Source organism: Hyla sarda, chromosome 6, assembly GCF_029499605.1.
Source record: "Hyla sarda isolate aHylSar1 chromosome 6, aHylSar1.hap1, whole genome shotgun sequence".
Classification (NCBI taxonomy): Eukaryota; Metazoa; Chordata; class Amphibia; order Anura; family Hylidae; genus Hyla; species Hyla sarda.
The window spans coordinates 65,447,684-65,472,683 of record NC_079194.1 but is presented as its reverse complement, the minus strand read 5'-3'; the positions used below and the strand labels follow the sequence as shown (position 1 = coordinate 65,472,683).

Sequence of the window (25,000 nt, the reverse complement as noted above, 5' to 3'; positions counted from 1 at the left end):
CTTGGGACCAAGACGTGGCAATCTGGATAAAAAGCTTCTACAGGAAGAAGCCAAGTGGATTTACCGACTGAAATCTATGTCTCCTTTGGGCTTGAATGAAGGGTTCACCTTCAGCCCATTTATCTAACTAAGTTTACCTGCCTAAAATAAAACACCATTCATAACAACCTATATTTATGGTATTTCATATACCTACTACGCGAGTGTCGCATTTAAGCCTTTTATTGGTGTCATAGTTATCACACTTGCTTTAGGATACAAATTTTCATTATTAAATTCTCCTCCCCTTTTATTAGTCTACTGACTCAGTTAGCTTGGGTTACCAGATTCTCATCATATTTATTTACATAGATGAGATCAGGATAAACCTTTCCACTTTATTCTGTTTGCCAAACAAATTTACAATATGCATAACAATATATACATTACAATTCAGCCCATTGAGTCTGTCGAATTGAAAGTCTATACCAATCAATAGACATGAGTTTTCACTAAATTCTCTGTTTTCGCGCATCTCCCCCGCGCATATGAAGGATTTCTAAGTTCTCGCGCAGGTCGAGATGCGCAACCGGAAGTTTACTGTTAGCCGTCGGAGAACGGAGCATGCGCAGATGAGTCGAATCCGGCTCCTCCGTTCTATCACCTCACGCATGAGATTTTAGCGCAGCACGTCATCGGCGACTTACCCTACGGGGATTCGCCGATGTACGTGCCAGTCAAGGCTCCGGAATTGCGATTGGGCATAGGAAATCTAAACAGAGATTGGGTGATCAAATACAGAGACGTGGATTGGTCGATTTAAGTGTCACTCCTTAATACATGAGAGGCATTGGTGGAGAATTGATGATGTGTGAATCCCGACATCCTGTGACATCATTAAGGGAGGTATTATAACCCCCTGCACGGCGTTTTTTAACTCAGTGCCTATCTACCTCTTGATAACGCTGCTGAGGCAGTGAAACATGTCGAGGGGGGCCATGTTAAGTTTTTAACTTTGAGCTCCATTGTCCTACAATAGCGCTGAATGTAGGTGGTCTGCAGGCACCTCTTCTCCGCTCCAGTGTGCATTCAATCCATAGACCAGTTGGTCTAATTTATATATATATATATATAGAATCTAACAAGTAGGACGATATGGTGCTCTATAATTTTAAAACACCATTAAGTGCGACCCGAATCCAATAAAGATTGCACTTTTAAATTCACATTTTCTTGATATATGGGAAATAAAGGGTTTTTTTTGGGCTACCCTCCCTGGTAGTCTATGAGTTAGTGGTCAAATTCCACCCTCCATATATTGGTCTCTACCAGATATGTTTTTCTGTTTCTTTGGGTCAAATCCCCATCTTTTGAGACCGTACCTCTAAGGTCTGTCCATATTATGGCAGGATTTCTCTCCACTAAATTAAATCCAGATATTTTTCTGGCACAAGCCCAACATGTATTCTCAGCCAATGAATTACCACTGAATCAGATTGATATACAATCAGCTTTTCGTAATCTGCAAAAAACCTACAAAAAATACATTCGCTCCTGGTGGGAGATAGCGAGCTTAGAGACCTATCTCCAACAGAAGATAGTATATAGGGGTCTACGAATCAACATTTTGCCCAATTCACATCAGGAGGATAAGGAGTTTATACAAGGGTGGCAACAACTCCTGACCGAGAATTCATTACGTATGCTTGATTATTTAGTAACATACGAAAAAAAGGCCTTTATCGTTGTCGGTGCTCATCTGGAGAGTCAGATTGAAGAAATACAAGCTTTCAAAAGCAATCCTGAATTCTCGAATTTGGAACAAAGGTTACAAAAACACATAGAAAATTTTCAATCAGATATTAAAGAAAGGAAACATAACAAATATATTAGAGACAGGAGAGACTTTGATACTGGTCAAATTTACATCAAAAGACCACAAAACAACTATATCAACCAATATACAGATATTTCGGAGTCTGAGATATCTGAATCTGACGAGACCCCAAACGTGCCAACACGAGCATACAATCAGACAACGAAACCTAAATACAAAAACAAACGTAGAAATCCTAACAGACGTCCCTATCAAAAGGGTACCACAGCATACACTCAAGGATCCACCCAGGGGAATCACTCTGTGAGCCAGTTCCACAGTGCAGGAACTCACCCCCAAGTAATATGCCATCCTGGACCCTCCCAAAGAAATCCAGATGGGACAAATGTGATGGGAGTACATCCCCAATCGACATGCTATCCTGGCACAACTCAAGGAAATCCAGAAGGGATAAATATGATGGGGGTCTCTCCCCCTGTGCCTGCCTCCTCCTCTTCTACTCATTCTGCGCCTCTGGCCCAACAGCCAGTGATGACCACAGCTGTTCCAATGATGACTACTGGAACACTAAATTTACCAACACCAGCAACTTTTTTAGGTGGAGGAGTCCAACTTCGAGACCGGGAGAAATGGGCTTATCCCTCCCAGTCGAGATAAAAAGGGATGAAATGCAGGTTATTAACCTGTCTTCCCATGAATTAACATCTTCTCAGACTGATATCTTAAAGAAAGGTCTATCATATGTTCCAACACCCTCCTATGACTCCTTCACCTGGATAAAAGACATAAACCTCTTCGCTAGAAAGTTAGCCCTCCATAAGATGCATAAGAACAGAGAATCTAATCTGTCCACAAATAGGGAGCGTGATGAAAGAGTTATGTTGGATCTCGTAGATCTTCTAGAGGAGAATGACACAGGAGTCAGAAGGATGGAGCCACCTTTCTCGGATTTAAGACCAAAGTCCAGGACCACACCACCCCTTAGCCAATATGGAAACATACAAACTTTTGTGGATATGGTTACGAATGACTTAGGGAAAATCAAGAATTCCAGCAGATCTCGGAATTTTACAGTGGCGGAGTCCAAGGCTTTGAAAGAATTGGAGCAAAATCAGCAAATTATCATAAAACCCTCTGATAAAGGAGGAAATGTTGTAATTATGAATAAGATTGATTACAAGAATATGGTATTGAGACTAATAAAGGACCCTTCCACCTATAAGAAATTAGACAACAATCCCACTGAGGTGTATGTGACGGAGCTCAAAACCATCTTGACAGAGGCTAAGACAAACTGCTTGATAACAGAGGATGAATTCCGGGTTATGTTTAACCCTAAACCAACCATAGCTACTCTATACGCACTACCGAAGGTACATAAGCAGAAAACCCCTATCCCTGGACGACCTATCGTTTCAGGGAATGAAAATTTGACAGAGGGGATAAGTGTGTATGTGGACCAGATTCTGGCCCCCTTTGTGGTGGCTCTCCCTTCGTACATTAAAGATACAGGAGATGCTGTCACTCGACTCCAGGAAACTTCTTTTCCGCCCCAAACCCTTATAGCAAGCCTCGATGTTGAGGCGCTATACACCAATATAAGGCATGATTTAGGCTTGGAGGCAGTCCGACACTTTTTATCCACAAGAGGTACACAATACACCAGTCACAATGAATTTGTTTTATGTTTACTTCATTTCCTTCTCACTCACAATTATTTCTTATTTGATGGTCACTTTTATTTACAATGTAAAGGCACCGCTATGGGCACTACTTGTGCACCCAATTTCGCTAATCTCTTTCTAGGGTGGTGGGAGGACACTATAGTTTTTTCTGACACCTTACACAAGTACACTAGTCACGTTTTATTTTGGGGTAGATTTATTGATGATATTCTATTATTTTGGGATGGCACTATCACCTTATTCAATGAGTTTGTCACGGCACTCAATCAAAACGATATAGGTATGCACTTTACACACGAAATACATGAAAACACTCTCAACTTTCTGGATTTAAAAATTACTCTGGACTCGAGTGGCAGTATTCATACAAGGATATTTAGGAAACCGACTTCCACCAATAGTTTCCTACAATGGAGAAGTCATCATCCGGTAGCTCTAAAGAGAGGCATTCCAGTCGGGCAATACTTGCGAGCGAGACGCAATTGCTCATCTAATGAAGCCTTTTTGGCAGAGAGCAAATTGCTATATCAGAGATTTATTTCCCGAGGATATCCAAAGAAAGTCCTACATAGGGCTTTTGCCCGAGCTAGGGACACTCCGAGAAATGAATTACTCACCACTAACAAAAGATCTATGACAGTACCGGGGCAGAAGATTGTGAGATGCATAGGTACTTTTGATCAAAACAATCGCCGGGTAATGGACGTCTTGCGGAAATATTGGCCCATTTTGATGGCAGATTGCGATCTGAGAGAAGTACTTACCGACTATCCGTCTGTTACGTTCAGACGAGGGAGAAATATTAGAGAGCACCTAGTAAAGAGCCACTTCTCCGACCATGTGGAAGAAACGTGGCTGAGGTCCACCATTATTGGTTCCTATCCATGTGGAAGTTGCTCTTTTTGTCAGAGAGTCCCTAAAACAAAGGACTTTACGAATCCTATTGATGGACGAAGATATGTGATCAGGGAATTTATCAATTGTCAAACCTCCGGTATTGTCTATATAGCTCAATGTGGATGCCCTATGATTTATGTAGGAAAAACCACCCAACAGTTCAGAAGAAGGATTTCTCAGCATATAAGCACGATACGAACTAGAGCAGATACACCTCTAGCAAGACATTTTTGGTCTCACCATGGGGGAAACTGGTCCTGTTTGAGATTTTTTGGCTTGGCCAGACCACGCTTGGGACCAAGACGTGGCAATCTGGATAAAAAGCTTCTACAGGAAGAAGCCAAGTGGATTTACCGACTGAAATCTATGTCTCCTTTGGGCTTGAATGAAGGGTTCACCTTCAGCCCATTTATCTAACTAAGTTTACCTGCCTAAAATAAAACACCATTCATAACAACCTATATTTATGGTATTTCATATACCTACTACGCGAGTGTCGCATTTAAGCCTTTTATTGGTGTCATAGTTATCACACTTGCTTTAGGATACAAATTTTCATTATTAAATTCTCCTCCCCTTTTATTAGTCTACTGACTCAGTTAGCTTGGGTTACCAGATTCTCATCATATTTATTTACATAGATGAGATCAGGATAAACCTTTCCACTTTATTCTGTTTGCCAAACAAATTTACAATATGCATAACAATATATACATTACAATTCAGCCCATTGAGTCTGTCGAATTGAAAGTCTATACCAATCAATAGACATGAGTTTTCACTAAATTCTCTATGTTTTCGCGCATCTCCCCCGCGCATATGAAGGATTTCTAAGTTCTCGCGCAGGTCGAGATGCGCAACCGGAAGTTTACTGTTAGCCGTCGGAGAACGGAGCATGCGCAGATGAGTCGAATCCTGCTCCTCCGTTCTATCACCTCGCGCATGAGATTTTAGCGCAGCACGTCATCGGCGACTTACCCTACGGGGATTCGCCGATGTACGTGCCAGTCAAGGCTCCGGAATTGCGATTGGGCATAGGAAATCTAAACAGAGATTGGGTGATCAAATACAGAGACGTGGATTGGTCGATTTAAGTGTCACTCCTTAATACATGAGAGGCATTGGTGGAGAATTGATGATGTGTGAATCCCGACATCCTGTGACATCATTAAGGGAGGTATTATAACCCCCTGCACGGCGTTTTTTAACTCAGTGCCTATCTACCTCTTGATAACGCTGCTGAGGCAGTGAAACATGTCGAGGGGGGCCATGTTAAGTTTTTAACTTTGAGCTCCATTGTCCTACAATAGCGCTGAATGTAGGTGGTCTGCAGGCACCTCTTCTCCGCTCCAGTGTGCATTCAATCCATAGACCAGTTGGTCTAATTTATATATATATATATAGAATCTAACAAGTAGGACGATATGGTGCTCTATAATTTTAAAACACCATTAAGTGCGACCCGAATCCAATAAAGATTGCACTTTTAAATTCACATTTTCTTGATATATGGGAAATAAAGGGTTTTTTTTGGGCTACCCTCCCTGGTAGTCTATGAGTTACAGGATATAATAGTGCCACACACTGTGCTGTCAGGATATAATAGTGCCACACACTGTGCTGTCAGGATATAATAGTGCCACACTCTGTGCTGCCAGGATATAATAGTGCCACACACTACACTGTGCTGCCAAGATGAATGCCACACAATGTACCCCAGAACATATTAGTGCCACACAATGTACCCCAGAACATATTAGTGCCACACAATGTACCCCAGAACATATTAGTGCCACACAATATACTCTAGGACTTAATAGTGTCACACACTGTGCTGCCAGAATATAATAGTGCCCCACACTGTGTCGCTAGGATATAATAGTGCCTAACACTACACTGCCAGGATATTATGGTGCCATATGCTGTGCTACCAGGACATAATAGTGCCATATCCTGTGCTGCCAGGACGTAATGATGTGACACACTGTGTTGCTAGGACATAATAACGCCACACAATGTACCCAGGACTTAAAGGGAAACTGAAGACTGTTCACCTGCACTAAACCCAATACACTGGGTCATAGTGCAGGTGAACTGGAGTAGAAAAGGGTATAATGTACATAAATTTGTGAAGTAGTTTAGAAGAGATTGTCCCCTGTAGATTAAATGCAGAGCAGCTTTGCTGCGCAATGGAGGCTGCTCCTGCTTTCCAGCCTCCTCCTGTATGAAGCGCTAGGCCTGCCCATTATTTGTATATTTTTTACTATTCACTCTCACTTCCTAGTGACTTGTTTGAATAGGGAATAGTAATAAATATAGACTCACTATATACAGGCACAGCATGATATAGGGGGGCTTTGGCCCCCTCTGGCCTCTCCTTAGTTACGCCACTGAACAGCAGTAGTGAGACTCCGGTGGCAGTGGTGAGGATCCCCCTCCTGCAGGGAGCACAGCTGGGGCAGGGATACGCCAGTGATGTCAGCAGTGTCCCTGCCCTGTCTTACTGTGCATGAGGCCCCGGTGAGTGCTGCACACACAGTATACATCCACACACACAATTATAATACCCCTGTCATCCTCCTTACCTGCGGCCGCCATGAAGGGAGATCACTGACGAGGCCTGTTGCTGATCAGGTCCCGGGTCCCAGCAGCGTCAGAGGCACAGACTTCCTACTTCCTTGCTCCCCTTCCTGGCTCCCGGGGCCTGCAGACAGTAGCAGGAGGTGCCCCCCTTGTTTCACTGGGCACATGGGGCCCGGAGCAGGAGCTCCATAAGCTCCAATGATAATCCGGCCCTGTATAAAACTCAACATGTGTGTGTGTGTGTATGTATGTGTGTATGTTCCACAAAAACTTTCAAACGGCTAAAGATATTAACATGAAACTTGGCACACATGTTACTTATATGTCAACAACAAACATAGGATAGGTGATTTAACCCTTAATCACCCCCATTTGCCAGGGGCAGGGCTTATGTTTAAAGTCCCATACAAGTCAATGGGAAATATGTTACCGCATAACTTCCAAATGGCTGGAGATATTTCGATAATACTTGGTCACATGTTACTTATATGTCCACTTAAAATAGAGGATAGTTAATTTAACCCTTAACTACCCCCATTTGTGAGGGTCAGGCTTTTTGTTTAAAGTCCCATTCAAATCAATGGGAAATGTATGTTCCCATATCATTTCCGTACGGCTGGAGATATTTCAATACCTGGTACACATATTAGAGGACGGGATAGGAGGACGGGATAGGTGGTTGGGATAGGACAACAATATATGAGGACGGGATATGAAGTCAAAAGCTTCCTCCTTTGTTTATTTTCCTCCCCAACAAGGATTAGGAAGGAAAAACCGGGCAACGCCGGGTACTCAGCTAGTGTGTATGTATGTGTATATATCTATATATATATATATATATATATATATGTGTGTGTGTATGTATATCCACTGCCACTTAGGTGTCCCATGTCCTCTTGCAATGTACATGACTCTGCAGCCAATCACTTGCCTCTGCAGTCTCCTTATGCAAATATGGCTTATGACCACCAAGGCTAGTGATTGGCTGCAGCCCATTATTTCCCAACCAGGGTGCCTCCAGCTGTTGCAAAACTACAATTCCCACATGCCCGGACAGCCAGAGGCTGTCTGGGTATGCTGGGAGTTGTAGTCTTGCAACAGCTGGAGGCACCCTGGTTGGGAAATACTGGGCTACAGCATTACTTGAACTTTTGAGTACTCCTTAGTTTTACACAAGACCTTCTTTCCAAAATGGAGTGTTTCTTCAGTAACCCTTTCTTTTCACAGCTGTCCGGGCATGCTGGGAGTTGTAGTTTTTCAATAGCTAGAGGCACCCTGGTTGGGAAACACTGGTGTAGGCTGATAACCATTAACCATGTTTCAAGTAGGGAGCCCTTCAGTTCTAGTGGAACTACATCTACCAGTAGTCGCAGACAGTCTGTGGACTGTTTTCTCTGCAGCCGTATATTGGTGAATATAATTTCGCATAGAATATCTCCTGTTCCTGTAATATGATGATCTGTATTAATCTGTAGGCAGGTAATGTTGTTCTTTTACAGCGTGCTCTTAATGTGTTCATGTTCTGCCTCTCTGTAATGAATGCATTTGCATATTGTTCCCATACATGTCTCTCGCAGATGTCTGTACGCATTGTTTCCTCGTGTATTGGAACAATTGCGCTTAACCAATGCACACTTAAAGGTGTATTTCCACATCTGATTGCTGGGGCCATCCTTATCCACTAGAAAGATACTACTTCCTTTTCCTCAGCTATCATCTTTGGTCCCATAGTGTTTCTCAACCAGGGTGCCTCCAGCTGTTGCAAAACTACAAATCCCAGCATGCCCAGACAGCCAACGGCTGTCCGAGCATGCTGGGGGTTGTACCTTTGCAACACCTGGAGGCACCCTGGTTGGAAAACATTGGTCTAAGCGATAAGCATGCTTGACCACTGCTCCATTCAAGCGCTACTCTCCCTGTGGTCATGTGCATGGGGACCCCTCTGGTAGTGATCAGTGTGGATCCTAACAGTGGACTCCCCAGTGTTTACACTGTTATCACTTACATTGTGTATAGGTGATGAATGATATCTGTGAGAAAACCCCTTTAAACCCTTAAGGACATAGAAATTTTTTATTTTTTGCATAATTTTTTTACGTTTTTTCCTAAGTCTTTCATTTTTTTTCCATCCACGGACCCATATGAGGGCTTGTTTTTAGGCATAGCCCTGATCTACTTCTCTGGTCTGACAGAAGGCAATCCAGAGAAGATAGCAGGAGCTATCTGTGGCGCTTTGGCTGCCATCTTGTCTCATCAGACACCCGCGATCACGCTGCAGGGGGTCCAGTGAATCTCTTATTACTTCCGATGCTGTAATCAGTATTGATCACAGGGTCCAAAGGTATAATGGCGGGCATCAGTGTGATCGTTTGTCTGCCATTGCCGGTTGATCCTGTGCCAGTTTAAAAGTTTGGACACCATTCGGGATGTACATGTACATCCTTGTGCACCAAGTATCAGGCAGGTAAAGGCATACAGGTATGTCCTCTTGGGGTGAAAACCCAGTTTGAAATGAGATTGTACAATTGGATTATCTCCACTAAGATGCTGCGTTGTATGCCATTGTATTCTTGTATTTTCTACTATATTTGTATTTTATTTATATTCATAGTTTGGAGCAAAAATAAGGTTCCTCCTACTGATAATGGGACATCAGCCTGGGGCGAGCCGTCCGAAGCTGCTTCCGGTTGGGGAGAAGGAGAGGAGCCAGGACCTCCAACCCAAGGTTGGGGAAATGCAGCCCCTGTAGCTCCCAGTGCCATGAAAACTGGTGAGTCCCACAATAAAGACTACAGGGGTGGGTTCTCTATATGTCCAGTATTCTGAAGTTCTGCCGTTATGTTTTTTATTCTTTCTACACCTGAAACACACAAGGATTGTAGGTGATGTTCAAATAATAAATGTATCGTAAACGTATTGAAGCAGAAACCTTTTTTTATTATATCCAGGTACAAAAACTATGCAAGACGGCTGGGGAGAGACTGAAGGACCGGTGGCAGGGACGCGTCACAGCAGCTGGGATGAAGAGGAAGAGGGTGGTGTCTGGAATAGTGCAGGATCTCAGGGAAGTGGCTCCTCCCACAACTCGGCAGGGTGGGGCCAAGGAAAGAAACCACAGATCAAGGTTAGGCTTTTTTTTTAACATAGGACAAGTATAAGCTGTGTTGTATGGTGCAGCACGTTTTAAGAGTAGTTTTCATTTTGCATATTTGAATAAAACATTACTAGTACAAGACATTGCCATATACTCTCATCTGACATGACCAGTGATGAAGGGAATAACATTATCCTGTCAAAATTGCACCTATCGGAGTTGGGATACAATAGGCAGCAAGTAAACTGTCAGATCATTTTTCCTGCTTCCAACACTAAATGCCTGCAGAAGATCTACTGTAACACAAATTGCTTAAAAAAAAGTAAAAAAAAAAAAAAAGTTTTATTTTGGAGAATGTCGAAACGCCCAGGGCTTTAAAGCTTTCTGAAGACTGGTCAGAGTGCCCATGTCCACTGCCATATGTCTACAATAGGGAGGAAAATGTAACTTTATTCCAGTGCTTCCCAACCAGGGTGCCTCCAGGTGTTGCAAAACTACAACTCCCAGCATGCCTGGACAGCCTTCGGCTGTCCAGGCATGCTGGGGGTTATAGTTTTGCAACATCTAGAGGCACCCTGGTTGGGAAACATTGCTGTATTCTATCATATTCATTAGGCCCCTGCGTGCCTTTACAACCGATCAACACCCCTTATGATTATATTGCAGGGTGACTGGTCAAGCCCCCACTGTCTAACCACTTTGATACTGCATTCTCTATTGATCTTGTCATCTAAGAGGTTAAACAGCCAGAATCAATGTTTGCTCTGGTCGGACCATTGAGGCATGATATGAACATGCAGTCCAATCTGCAGGCATCTTGATATTGAGCAGGTTGATATCCTGGAACTTTTTTCTGGATACTGTATAACTTGTCATCTCTACTTATTCTGGGTTATGTAGTCATATGAACTGTCCTACAGCTATTTATGTATGAATGTGCATTTATATATAGAGCTGTCAATTACTGGCTAGCACCACCTACTTGACTACTTAGCCCAGAACAGTCAGAGATTTCCATGAATCCTAGATTTTTTTTCCACATAACTTCATGTCAATTTGCTCAGCCCTCCTTCTCTATAGCATACTCCCTGTGTATTATTTCTCTGAAACACCTAAGCGTTTTGGCACCCCTCTGCTTGTGCCTGTTTCATGCTGGCTAGTGTTTAGTCAGCATAAAAGACAAGATGGATTCCCTGTAATGCAAATCGCATGTGACTGCGAGCTGCTTGCACAGACAAGTCGTACAGATATTTTGGTTGTGTGATTGTCATGTTGCCGTATAGTCTTGACCTAAAACAGATTCAGGGCACTGGGGGTAGCTTCTGGGAGGTAGTTTTCCTGGCCTCTCACTGTCAGGCTCTTTCTTTGACAAGTGTGGTCTCTAAATAGAGAGAGAGAGACAAAGCCATGTGTGTAGAAGCCAGGTAGACCGCCTCCCAGACACTTCACCTGGTGCCACTTTGTTCCTAATATGCCCAAAACCTGTGCAGAGGAAAAGTTGCTGAGTTGCCCATAGCAACCAATCAGGTCGCTCTTGAAACCATTCAGGTGAATATTTTGTTTAGGGTCAGTTCACAAATGCGTATTGCTGCAAATTGTATTACCTGTTGAAGTCAATGGGCAGCCAAATTTGCTAGAGCAAAGCAGAAAAGAACATGTGAACTGACCCCTAGAGTAAAAATCTGTTTGTATAACTTTTCTTTTTTTTTTTGATCACTAAAATGCTGCTATGTCTCTTTACTTGCAGGGTTCCCTAAAAGGGGGAAACAATGATTCCTGGATAAACCCATTGTCCAAACAGTTATCACACATGGGATTACTGGTAAGATTCATTAAGTGAAGGAGTGTTTTTGTGTATTTACATATATGCATCTTAAAGGTAACCTGTCATCTGTTTCATGCCGCCCTAACAACAATCAGAGTGAAACACTGCTGTGCTTTGTGTGTATATTTTAGCAGATTCATAGTGAAAAAGCCTGCTGAGAATCGAGCTCAGAATCACTAGGGCAGTCCCTGGAAGCTTCTCTCCAACTTGTTGGCTTTTCCCCCCCCTATCTGGATGATGAAACAAACTCTCCACATGCCCTGGCAGCATTGCTGAAGAGCCACATGTTTGACACCACTGGACTCATACATTTGACAAATTTGTCAATGTTAAACATTTTTTACTTATTCAAACAGTGCTTAAAGGGGTACTCCGGCTCTAGACGTCCTACCCCTGCTGCACTCACTTGTCGTCAGCCTCACGGACCAAAGATCACTCAGTGTCTGACTCACGATACTAGGGCCGTAGTATTGGGACATCACTGCTCCGCCCCCTCATGAGGTCACGTCCTGCCTCCTCAATGCAAGCCCAATGATGCGGCCATCACGCCCCCTCCCAAAGGCTTGCATTGATGGGGTGGGGCATGACTTCATGATACTCCAGCCCCTGTGTCGTGAGTCATCAGACACTGAGTCATCTTCGCTCCGTGAGGCTGATAACAAGCGGGTGCAGCAGGGAGATCGCGGGCAGCCCCAGCGGCGGGACCCCCACGCTCAGACATCTTATCCCCTATCCTTTAGATGGGAGATAAGATGTCTAGGGCCGGAGTACCCCTTTAACCTCTTGCAGGCCACCGACTTCTTAAAGGGAATTTTTCAGCTGCAACTCACATTTCAAACTGCTGACGCTGCATCAGGATGATACCTGGCATTAAATCTTTAGACTCCACAATCAAAGTTTATTGCAAAAAATTACAATGCAAAACATAAGGCTGGGTTCACACTACGTTTTAAGAAATACGGGACCGTTTACGGCTAAGGGAAGCAAAAACTGGGTGCTCCAATATCCCAGCCGCATCCGGCCCTTATGTAATGCATTTCAGTGAGCTGACCAGAGTCGAACGCTGACTCCGGTCGGCTCATTTTCTCGGTCGGCTCCATTGGGGGACACAGAGACCATGGGTATATCTTGCTGACACTAGGCATACAAAAAGTAGTCGGCCCCTCCTAGCAGGATATACCCCGCCTACTGCCTTTGAGCTAATCAGTTTTAGCTTAGTGACAGTAGGAGGCAGACACAGGTCTGGAGTTCTTCAGACCTGGTCTTCTTTTTTATTTTATAGTTAGGGCCTGTTTGAGGTCCTTTTCTCCTTTTCATTTTCTCCTTTTTTAGGTGGGGGTTCAGGAGCAAAGCGCTACCTGTTCCTCCATATGCAGCTAAGTGGCACGGGGTATAGAGTATGCACCGTTAACCCCTTCCTGCCAATGGCCAGCGCCTGGGGTTGTACCTTTGGTCAGGATCCCCTCACTTTCCCTGCTCAGCCTGACATGATTGCAGGTGACCATAGCTGGCTGAAGATATCTTATGTGAGACATCTTTGGTGAGTATGTCCCTCTCCTTTCCCCAGCAACCCTCAACCTCCTTCGGTTGGGTGATCAACCTGGAAAAGTCCAACCTTTCTCCCTCCCAGTCTCTTGCCTTTCTGGGTCTCCTTTTCCACACTGCAGCTGCCCGTGTTCGTCTTCCATTGGACAAGCGGCGCTCCTTGTAGGAGGGTGTCCGTCTACTGTGCCTCTCTTGTTCAGATTCCCTTCTGCATGGAGGTGCTGGGTAGGATGGTGCCGGCAATGGAGGCGGTCCCTTTCACCCATCCACTCAGGATTGCCGGATTCTTCTGCCCCCTTCCGTTCGGTCTCTTCTGTGGTGGCTCCACTCTCCCCTCCTTCTTCAGAGGTGATCGTTTCTTCCCCTCCACTGGCAGGTCGTCACGACCGATGCGAGTCTCCTTGGTTGGGGAGGTGTGTTTCAGGACCTGACTGTCCAGCGCTGCTGGTCCCCTCAGGAGGCTCACCTTCCCATCAATCTTCTGTTGCTCCGTGCCATTTTTCTTTGCCTCCGCCACTGGGAGATTCTCCTACAGGGTCGACCGGTTCATGTTTAATTGGACAATGCCACGGCTGTGGCATATATCAATCACCAGGGTGGCACGCGCAGTCGCTTGGCGATGGAGGAGGTCCCCAAGATTCTGCTCTGGGCCCAGACGAGTTCCCGCCCTCTCCGCGATCCACATTCCGGGTTTGGAGAGTTGGGAAGTGGAATTTCTCAGCTGCTCCTCCAAAGATCCGAGGGAGTAGTCTCTCCATTCGGAGGCGTTTGCACAGATCTGCGATCTTTGGAGGACCCTGGACGTGGATCTTTCTTCGCGCCTCACCACATGTGGTCATCCTTCAGTCTTCCTTACCTCTTTCTGCCTCTCCCTCTTCTGCCCAAGGTTCTGATGAAACTCAAGGCAGAGGGTGTTCCCGCCATTCTGGTTTCTTTAGACTGGCCCAGGCGCGCGCGTGGTACGACAACATAATTCGGCTGGTCGCCCATGTACCCCTGAGTCTTCCAGTTCGCCCCAACCTGCTCTCCCAGGGTCCTCTCTGCCACCCTAATTTATTGTCGCTGCATTTGAAGGTGTGGCGATTGAAACTGGGTTTTGAGAGCTTGGGGGTTGCGGTGGTGTGAGGCTCAGTCCGTCTCCCTGGTTGGTTGTCTTTTCCTTTCTGCGCCTTCTTGCTTTTTTGCAATCCGGTCTGGATCAGCTCTTGGGACTCAACTCCCTTAAGGGTCAAGTGTCGACGCTTTCTATTCTCTTTAAGTGGCAGTTAGCTTCCAACCCTCGTGTCCGCACCTTCCTCCAGGGCTTGGCCCAAGCGGCTCCGCCATACAGGTCTCCTACCCCTCCTTGGGATCTCAACCTGGTGCTTGGCACCTTGAGGGAGGCTCCGTTCTAACCTCTTCGGGACACTTCTCTCCGCGTTCTTTATTTTGAAGTTCGCCTTCCTTATTGCCATTACCTCTATCAGGAGGGTCTCCGAGCTGGCTGCTCTCTGTTGCTCTCCCTTCTTGGTCCTTCATTAGGACAAGGTTGTCTTTTGGCCACCTCCCCCACCAAGGTGGTTTCCTCCTTTCACATGAACGAGGAGATCATGCTTCCTTCATTTTGTCCTGCTTCATCCAACTCTAAGGAGCGTTCCCTCCATTGTCTGGATGTGGTTCGAGCTGTCCGGATCTATCTTTCCGTCACTACCTCTTTCCAACAACGTGACGCCGCCTTTGTGATTCCGAGGAGTCGTCGCAAGGGTCTTCTGGCTTCCAAGGCGACCATTTTGCGGTTGATCTGTTCCGCCATCTCAGAATCGTACCATCATAAAGGGAAGGTCCCACCTTTTCGGGTCACTGCGCATTCCATGTGTTCCGTTGGGCTTCTTGGGTGCAGGCTACAGTGGCTCAGTCTTCTGCCTGATTCTGTGTTGGGTATTTTTCCCACCCCGTGGACTGCCTTGGTATGTCGCAGGGTCTCTGTGTCCCCCAATGGAGTTGACCGAGAAAAGTAGTTTTTTTTTTATGCTTACCTTAAAATCTATTTCTCGGAGGATCCATTGGGGACACAGCACCCACCCATTTGTTGTGGCTATGGTTCAGTTTTCTGTCCGTGGGGTTGTGTTCTGTTCTTTTTGTCTGGTCCCCTCAGACACCTGCTGGTTTATTTTTCTCTCAGTCCTCTCCTACTGCTTTGGGACTAAACTGATTAGCTCAGAGTCAGTAAGCGGGGTATATCCTGCCAGGAGGTGCCGATTTCTTCTTTTTGTATGCCTAGGGTCAACCTCCTAGTGGCAGCAAGATATACTCACGGTCTCTGTGTCCCCCAATGGATCCTCCGTTAAGCATAAAAAAATATATACTTTTTGCCCCGTATACAGTTTTCCCACCGGACCAAAAACCGTGGTCTAACATGGTTTTTGGTCTGGTTAGAGAACCGTATACGGAGCAAAGATTAGCCGCCCGGAGTCAGCGTTTGACTCCGGTCGGCTCATTGAAATGCATTACTTACGGGCCGGATACGTGCGTGCCCGGCTTTCGCTCCTCCCAGCCTTATACGGTCCCGTGTTGTTTAAAATGTAGTGTGAACCCAGCCTTACTGGTAGCTCAATGGAGCTGATTGGGGCCACCAAGGCAAAATTGTGGGGTCCCGATCAGCTGCCTCGTTGCTATCGGCACTTCTTCTCTGAAGGCAGCCTGTAGTAATGGATTCTGATAACACTGATCAATGCTGTACTATGGAACAATGGAAAGATTCAATTTGATAGTCCCCTATGGGCAGTAAAAGATTGTGAATAAAATTATAAAAAAAAAAAGTGAATAAGCTTCCCTCCTCTAAGTATTAAAATCACCCCCTTTTTCCCACTTTTCAAATAAAATAAACATAAATATATGTGTCATTTGCCTAAATGTCTGAACTATTAAAATACATCAATAATTAAACTTTGCGGGTAACGACATAAAGTAATAAAATGTTACCGGTAAATTTGCCCTCATACAGCCGCATATACAGAAAAATGTGTTATAGGGTGTTAAAGAGGGGAATTTTAAGCATACCCACAAAACGATACAAAAAGTAAAAAATAAATAAAAATGTAACCCCTTAAAGGGGTACTCCGCTCCTAGACAAAGGATAGGGGATAAGATGTCAGATCGCCGGGGTCCCGCTGCTGGGACGCAGTTTCCTCTGCGCGTAATGACGAGCAATACAGGGGCCAGAGCATCGTTATGTCACTGCTCCGCCCCTCGTGACGTCACGGCTCGCCCCCCTCAATACAAGTCTATGGGAGGGGGCGTGGCGGTCGTCACGCCCCCTGCCATAGACTTGGATTAAGGGGGTGGGCTGTGATGTCACGAGGCGGAGCCATGAAGTCACGCTGCTCCGTCCCCTGTATCGCCCGTCATTACGCACAGAGCGAACTCGCTCTGTGCAGTAATGATAGCGCGGTGCCGTAGCAGCGATCCCGTGGGTCCCCAGCAGCGGGACCCCGGCGATCTGACATCTTTTCCCCTATCCTTTGGATAGGGGATAAGATGTCTAGGGGCGGAGCACCCCTTTAAGGACATGTGCCGTAAATGTACGGCGCTGCTAAGAAGTACTTAGCGCACCGTGCCGTACATTTATGGCACAGCTTTTCTGGATCACCACGTCTGATCGGAACGGGATGACTGCTAATTACAATCAGCAGCCATCCCAGGACATCGGAGGGCATCTGGAGGGCTGTAGTTTTAACAACACTGTATAGTGGTCTCCAAACTGTGCACTTCCAAATGTTGCAAAACTACAACTCCCAGCATGCACTACAACTCCCAGCATTGTAGTTCTGTAACATCTGGCCCTTCAGATGTTGCTGAACTACAACTTGCAGCATGCTTGGACAGTCTCTGCAGGGCACAGTTTGGAGACCACTATACAGTGGTGTCCAAACTGTTGCAAAACTACAACTCCCAGCATGCCTAGACAGTTCAGGCATACTGAGCGTTGTAGTTCGGCAACATCTGAAGGGCCAGATGTTGCAGAACTGTTCTCCTCCAGTTGTTGCAAAACTACAACTCCCAGCATGCCCTTTGGCTGTCCGGGCTTGCTGGGAGTTGTAGTTTTGCAACATCTGGAGGCACCCTGGTTGGGAAACACTGGCGTTGAAAGACCCACCTCCAATAGTTGCAAAAGTAAAAAATATGCCCTGTCCTTACGAGGTTAAAACATCTAGCCAATCTGCGAGTGAATCTGCAAGGACATTCCAGAATGTCTTAGCAAAGTCTGCAGTTGTACAAACATTATACAGGAGTAGAGCCCACTGCCATCCATAGCTGGGCTCTCCAGATGGAAGGTAAGGCTGTAAGCCTATTCGTCCCATCGATAATGCGATCACCAGGGAAATACTAAGTGTTAGATCCAAGTCAGCAGTGAGTGTCAGGAAGTTGTATTCCACCTTTAACTGGGACCTTCTCTGGAAAGTCCTTCATACCTGTTAGGTTGGCCAATTTCACCAGAATCTCCTTTTCCCTAATGTGTATGAGGGTCTTCACCATACAAACTATACAAGCCACACTTTTTGGCCACACCCTCATATCGGTAATCTCCAGCCTTTGACTTTTTTTTGGCTGTTGCAAAACTACAACTCTCAGCATTCTCAGCCATCCAGCTGGAGAGCTACAGGTTGGAGATTACTGTCCTACATGAGAAAGACTCTTAATGGCAAGAGCAAACAATTCTGTAAACTTTTAGGCCGGGTTCACACTTCGGAATTTCCGTCCAGACAAAATCTATCTGGAGATTCTGAGTGGGGCAGCAGCGACTGAATCCCCATAGATGGTAATGTCTGCGGAGCAGAGAACCGCCAGAGCACTGTACAAACGAACGTTATTTCAAAACAGAATTCCACTCAAAAAATTCTGTAGTGTGCAATAAAGCCAGGTTGTCATACATTACCCAACATATAACAGCTCTTATTATTGGAAATTGTAGATCATTATTTTCTCAGAAAGTTAATAGAATGTGGTATACGTACACAGGTTGCAGCAACTATAAACCATGTCTGAACTCTGCTTCCCTTTACCCGTTAGAGACTATACCAGTCCTAAGAAAGCGGCTTGTTTTCTTTGATTTCGTTTTTTGGTTGTAATTGTTGGTTGTAATTGTATACAGCAAGAAACTGTATTTATTTATTTTTCTTGTTGGTGTTTTTTTCTGGTTGGTCCAATTTTTCTTAAATGCTTTTGTTATACATGCATTGTATTGTTAATATCTCGAAAGGAGCGTGTGGTTTTAGAGTGGCCCTTAATAGTTGGAAGGTCTCCTTTCCCTTGTTTCCATGCACTGCGCTAATCTATCTCTCATTTTTTTTTGTCCTGTTCAGAGCCAAGTGGATGACTCTTCTGCTAGTAAGATGGACCACCCTGTTGGTGAGTTTTATGGTTGCACTTTACGGTAGTCATGTATTGAAGCCCTGCATGGAAAAAATGATTCTGCGGGAATCTGACCCACAATTATATATTTTCACTAGAAAAAGTACAGCCACCTAGCAACAACTAATGGATACATGCAGCTTCCTGAAAAATGTCTTTATGTGCAACAGAGTAAATTCACATTCAGTAGAGCTGCTGCAGGCATCTCTGCTACGGTCTCTTTTGCAAGGTGATCTGATGGGTAGAACAGTGGAACATGCACATCAAGTTAGTGGAGGAAATATACTATCCTAGACCAGGGGTTTTCAACTGGTGGTATGCGTACCCCTAGGAGTATGCCGCTGATTGTGCGGGGGTACCTACCATACATTGGCCAGTATTTGTCAGCGCACAGCGGAGAATGGCCGCAGCAGCAGCTCCCTGTATAGTATCACGGCCGGAGCTGCAGGAGGACATCACACGTTAGTGCGGCCCCACTGAACGGGACTCTGGGATGCGCTGTATACCCGAACAGGCCGAGTAATGTAAAAAATCAGTGTAAGGGAGGGCGGGTTTTTGTATGTGTACATTATGTTCCCCTTTTTCCATTCCATCCCCTTGTGCCATTATCATTCGATATGGCAAACGGGGATCAGAGGGGGAGCAGAATAATGACACAAGAGTATCAGAGGGAGGGGTAATAATGGTGCAGGGGAATTAAAATTGAGAGGAGGGGGGGGTGGGATAATAGCAAAAGGGGATTAATATGGGGGGGGGGTGATTATCCCCTCCATCTTAATGCCCTTGTGCCAATATCCCTCTCTTTTATATATCATGACCTATAAACCATATAAGGATTTTAGATCTTCATTCGGTGATGAAATGAACATAATCATCCATGTAACTTTTGGAGCAAAGTTTCCAAGGTAAAGTCGTCTGTTTTCTATTAGGTAATGAAATGAAATCTTTATTGTGGATGTCCTATTCGAGGACATCACACGATTTTTCTAGTGGGTAGAGAATCTAGTACATCTAAATAGGTTTCCTTATTTAGCCTTTGGATTGCAAACCAGCGCAAGGAACATCTTGCATTAATGATACTTTGATGCCCTTTGTGAATGAAGCCCTGTATGGAGGGTATTGATCAGGGTCCCCAGGAGAATTATTTGAAGTGCCTTCAAGTGCATCTGTCACTTTATACATAGTTGTCGACCTATTGCAGTAGGGGTGCTGCTCTCTGCCCGGCTTGTGTAAATTGTCTCTTTATATACCAGTGTTTCCCAACCATGGTACCTCAGGCTGTTGCGAAACTACAACTCCCAGTATGCCTGGACAGCCGAAGGCTGTCCAGGCATGCTGGGAGTTGTAGTTTCGCAATAGCTGGAGGCACCCTGGTTGGGAAACTCTGTTCTATACACTGCTAGTAAGAGACATGTCACTGAAGCTGGCCAGGCAGGGAAAAACCGCAGAGTCCTGCCTGAGGACTAGTTACCCAGGACCCAGCAGCATTTTTATTTCTCTGAAACGTCCGAGTGTCTCAGAGTAATTCTTAGTGTCCTGAAATCGCATTGTCTGCACTAGTTTTATACTGCCTGTGGTACGGGTAGCATAAAACTGATGACCATGCATAAAATGCACTAAAGTGACCAATATTTCAAGTTATCATGTGAGGGACCAGCCAAATATTAAAGGGGTTATCCAGGAAAAAACTTTTTCATATATATCAACTGGCTCCAGAAAGTTAAACAGATTTGTAAATTACTTCTATTAAAAAATCTTAATCCTTGCAGTACTTATGAGCTTCTGAAGTTAAGGTTGTTCTTTTCTGTCTAAATCCTCTCTGATGACAGCTGTCTCAGGAAACGCCCAGTTTAGAAGAGGTTTGCTATGGGGATTTGCTTCTAAACTGGGCGTTTCCCGAGACAGGTGTCATCAGAGAGCACAAAAAAAGAACAACCTTAACTTCAGAAGCTCATAAGATTTTTTAATAGAAGTAATTTACAAATCTGTTTAACTTTCTGGAGCCAGTTGATATATAAAAAAAAGTTTTTCCTGGATAACCCCTATAATAATTTAGTGCAAGACAATATCGAAAAGGAAAAAGATGCTGAAACAGGCAAAAAAAAAAAAGCAGGGTTAACCACTATTTATCTACATATGCAGTGTCCTATCAACAGCTGTTATTTATTCCTAAGGTTCTGCCTTTAAAGACTTTTTTGTTTAGTGTAGGAGATTGATGGTGTCTAAAATTATGCTGGATTTTAATTAAAAACTATATATATATATATATATATATATATATATATATATATATATATATATCCAGCAAAAAATGGCGCAGCACTCCAATGAAATTTCCAAAAAAAAACTGTGAGTTTATTCACCACATGTTACCAACAGCAACGTTTCAGCTCAACACTAGAGCCTTTTTCAAGCATGCTTGAAAAAGGCTCTAGTGTTGAGCTGAAACGTTGCTGTTGGTAACATGTGGTGAATAAACTCAGTTTTTTTTGGAAATTTCGTTGGAGTGCTGCGCCATTTTTTTGCTGGATATCTTAAGGGGTCCCGATCAGACCTAGGACGCTTGGCACCCACATGCATTGTTTTGGAAGTGCTCCAACCACTCTGGTATTTATATATATATATATATATATATATTGCCTAGTATAATTTATTTGCATAACTTACCAGGTCTTCTGCACATTTCAGACATGGCTGGCGTACATTAGTTACAGTAATCTGCAGCAGTTATACACATGTTGAGCACATTATAAACGCCTCTTAGCCAATTCTTTCTCTTTGGATCTTGCCAAAATTGTCAAGGAAAGAGAAGATAATTTGGTACAAGCAAATACACTTTGTCAGGAAGAGAGAGACCTAGTTCACCCCAATCAGGACTGGACAGGACAACAACACATTTAAAGGGGTATTCCGGGCAAAAACATCTTATCCCCTATCGAAGGATAGGGGATAAGATGTCTGATCGTGGGGGGCCCGCCGCTGGGACCCCCGCGATCTCCCTGCAGCAGCCCGCATTCTATGCGTAGCTGTGTCTGAAGTTTCAGAAACCTCCAGGCTTCCAAGACTGGGACGTCGCGCCACGCCCCCTCCATTCATGTCTATGGGAGGGGGCATAGCGGCCATAGAATTGAATGGAGCGAGCGTGGCATGACGTCCCCGTCTCGGAAGCCCGGAGGTTTCCAAAACTTCAGACACAGCTACGCATAGAATGTGGGCTGCTGCAGGGAGATCGCGGGGGTCCCAGCGGCGGGCCCCCTGCGATCAGACATCTTATCCCCTATCCTTTCGATAGGGGATAAGATGTTTTTGCCCGGAATACCCCTTTTAATCTCTTTCCAGCATTTCAGGGTGGCTATTTGCCTTCCACCATCCATTTTGCTAGGTGGCTGTGTACTAAAAAAAATGAATGCATAAATAAATTTAAATTTAAATCTTCCTTCCATATGCCGTTTCTTACCATCGTAACCAAAAAGTTAATGTATTCCTGTTAAAATTTTGTGCCCACAGGCGTTCTTCCAGATAAGAAGTTTGAGGCAGACAAGAGGGGTGTGAATCTCGGGGATTTCAATGATATGATGCGGAAGGACCGGTCTGGCTTCCGTCTGCCCAATTCCAAAGAGATGGGAGCCGCAGACAGCGGGCCTTATTTTGAGAAGGTATTGTATGGAGACCCCTCCAGTCACTGTTCACATATGGATATTGCAATGATCATAGTAAAGCTGGCCATACATTTTTACTTTACTACATAGATCGGTTAACTAGTCCTGCCAAAATTAGTGGGTTCAGCTAACGTTATTCTGATTTTAAAAGGACATTTAAAGTCACAGCCCTAAACTCCAATGTATCGGGTTATAGTGGGGTGAACCAGATTACAATTAGGTATTTCTCTAGCTGGATCTGCTGTCTGGTTTCGGAGATACCATTGTATTACCCTCCGTTATTAATACCTGACCTTGTGCAGTGGAGGAGGACCTGGCTTGCTGGACCCCTGTGTATTGGTTTTAGTGCAGTTTCCCTTTTAATGGCCAGCTTAAAGGGGTACTCCACTAGCCAGCATTCGGCCCCCTCCCATAGACTTGCATTCAGGGGGCATGGCAGTGATGTCACCAGGGGGGCGTGGCTGACCCACCACAGCGTGAAAACAGCGTTGGGAACATTTACTTCTGAATGCTGGCCAGTGGAGTATCCCTTTAAGTAGAACAAGAAACCCTTTTTATATAGGTCTGTTATGATTCGATCAATCTTTGCATTACCCCACGCACAATTTATGGTGCTGTTCCTCTCTCCTTGCTACATTCAGAACCAAATTAGGGTTGTCACAATTTATAGCGAGCTGTGATTGGCTAAAGGGCACCGCACTGCAGACTCCCATACATTACTTTCTGTACTCAATAGCAGCTAGACTGCTTCAAGAATTCTAATGCACTTAGATTAGGAAACTCTTCTGATCAGTTTCTGATCTAAACTTAAACAGATCATTGATAAACATTGTCCTGAGAGGAATATATATATATATATAATGTATCCTGCCCAGATCACAAACTTAACATCTTTTATATAGATATTTATGAATGTCCCTTTCCTGACTGATCTTACTGGAATCCTTTTTGCATGATGTCTATTTGTAAACTATTTTATTCCAGTGAATGAATATGATTGGTCGTACACGGACACATCTTTCATGTGTACTCAATAGAATTTCTCTGTGTCTGTCTCTCCTTTTCCCTCTTGCCTTCTGCTGCATCACTAACCAACACCCCCTTGACTGGCTTTAGCTGACTCTGCCTTTCTCCAATCAAGACGGGTGCCTTGGGGACGAGGCTCCGTGCTCTCCCTTTTCTCCCTCCCCCAGCTACAAGCTATCTCCCTCCGGCTCCTCGCTCCCATCCGTGGGCCTGGGGGCTATTGGTTCGGGCCTCAACCCCCAAACCTTCGCTGCTAGACAAGTAAGAGCTGCGTGTTTTAGATCACCTATTAAGGCAGTCTATCTCTGCAATGGATTACTAAAAGTCTCATCGTTTGAACACATTCTATATAGTTGCAGAGAAAATGATATTACGAATCATTGCTTAAAGGGGTATTCCGGGCAAAAACTGAGACCCTCCGCGATCTCCCTGCAGTACTTGCATTCTATGTGGGTGCTGATTCTCTAGTTTCGGAAACCTCTGGGACTGGGGATTTGACGTCACGCCACGCCCCCTCCATTCATGTCTATGGGAGGGGGCGTGACTGCCGTCACGCCCCCTCCCATAGACATGAATGGAGGGGGCGTGGCGTGACGTCACATCCCCAGTGCCGGAAACCCGGAGGTTTCCAAAACAAGATTCAGCACCCGCATAGAATGCGGGGGGTCCCAGCATCGGGCCCCCCAGAATCAGACATCTTATCCCCTATCCTTTGGATAGGGGATAAAATGATTTTGCCCGGAATACCCCTTTAATAAATAAATAAATATATATATATATATATATATATATATATATATATATACACACACACACACACACAGTATATAAATATATTGTGACGCCCGGGTTGTCACTAGATGCTTTTGTTTGCATAGATGTCTTTTCCTATTGTTTACTTGTCGCCAAGATATTCTGCAATGTTTCCATCTGACACACACACTAGGGCCAGTACGAAGCCATTTAAGCAATTCCATATCATTTTGGAGAAATTGATAAAGGACACTGGAGTTCTTGGTGAAAGATATTCCATATTAACATTACAGCAAGTTTGGATAAATATCCCTCTCTGTGTGCAGAATCAAACAGGCACAAGTCTCGTGAAAATTAGCAACTTTTGTCATCAGTACAATCCCCTTGGATGCCTATTACAATGCCTTACTTCAATGTGTACCTTGGCATGTAGAGGCCCACAATCAGAAGTCACTGTACACATTAGACCAAAAAAATTGGTTAAAATGTAATATTCACCTTAAACAGTCCTTATTTTAAACTCCTCACAAAATGTTTTTTTATTTTTTTTATTTTTTTTGAGAACTGGAGCTTTTTCTTCACCTTATATACAAATACAGGAGAAGGTGTGCGCAGCTGGTTCAGCTCTATGTAGTATATTATATATGGGGATATGCTGTATGCTCTTTTTACTGGTTTCCTTTTTTGTTGTGCTTCCCTTGCCATTTAACAGCTAGGATAACCTGC

General features: G+C 44.5%; 1 protein-coding gene across 1 annotated transcript in view; it reads left to right on the top strand.

The window, feature by feature from the left end:
- Positions 1 to 25,000, top strand: part of TNRC6B (trinucleotide repeat containing adaptor 6B) — a 151,588-nt gene that overhangs the window by 105,619 nt on the left and 20,969 nt on the right. Inside the window, exons 7-12 of the mRNA XM_056524012.1 lie at positions 9,593 to 9,751; positions 9,930 to 10,105; positions 11,823 to 11,897; positions 18,788 to 18,833; positions 22,344 to 22,492; positions 23,612 to 23,782. Of these exons, the coding sequence (XP_056379987.1) occupies positions 9,593 to 9,751; positions 9,930 to 10,105; positions 11,823 to 11,897; positions 18,788 to 18,833; positions 22,344 to 22,492; positions 23,612 to 23,782 (776 nt within the window). The remainder of the gene's footprint in view (positions 1 to 9,592; positions 9,752 to 9,929; positions 10,106 to 11,822; positions 11,898 to 18,787; positions 18,834 to 22,343; positions 22,493 to 23,611; positions 23,783 to 25,000) is intronic.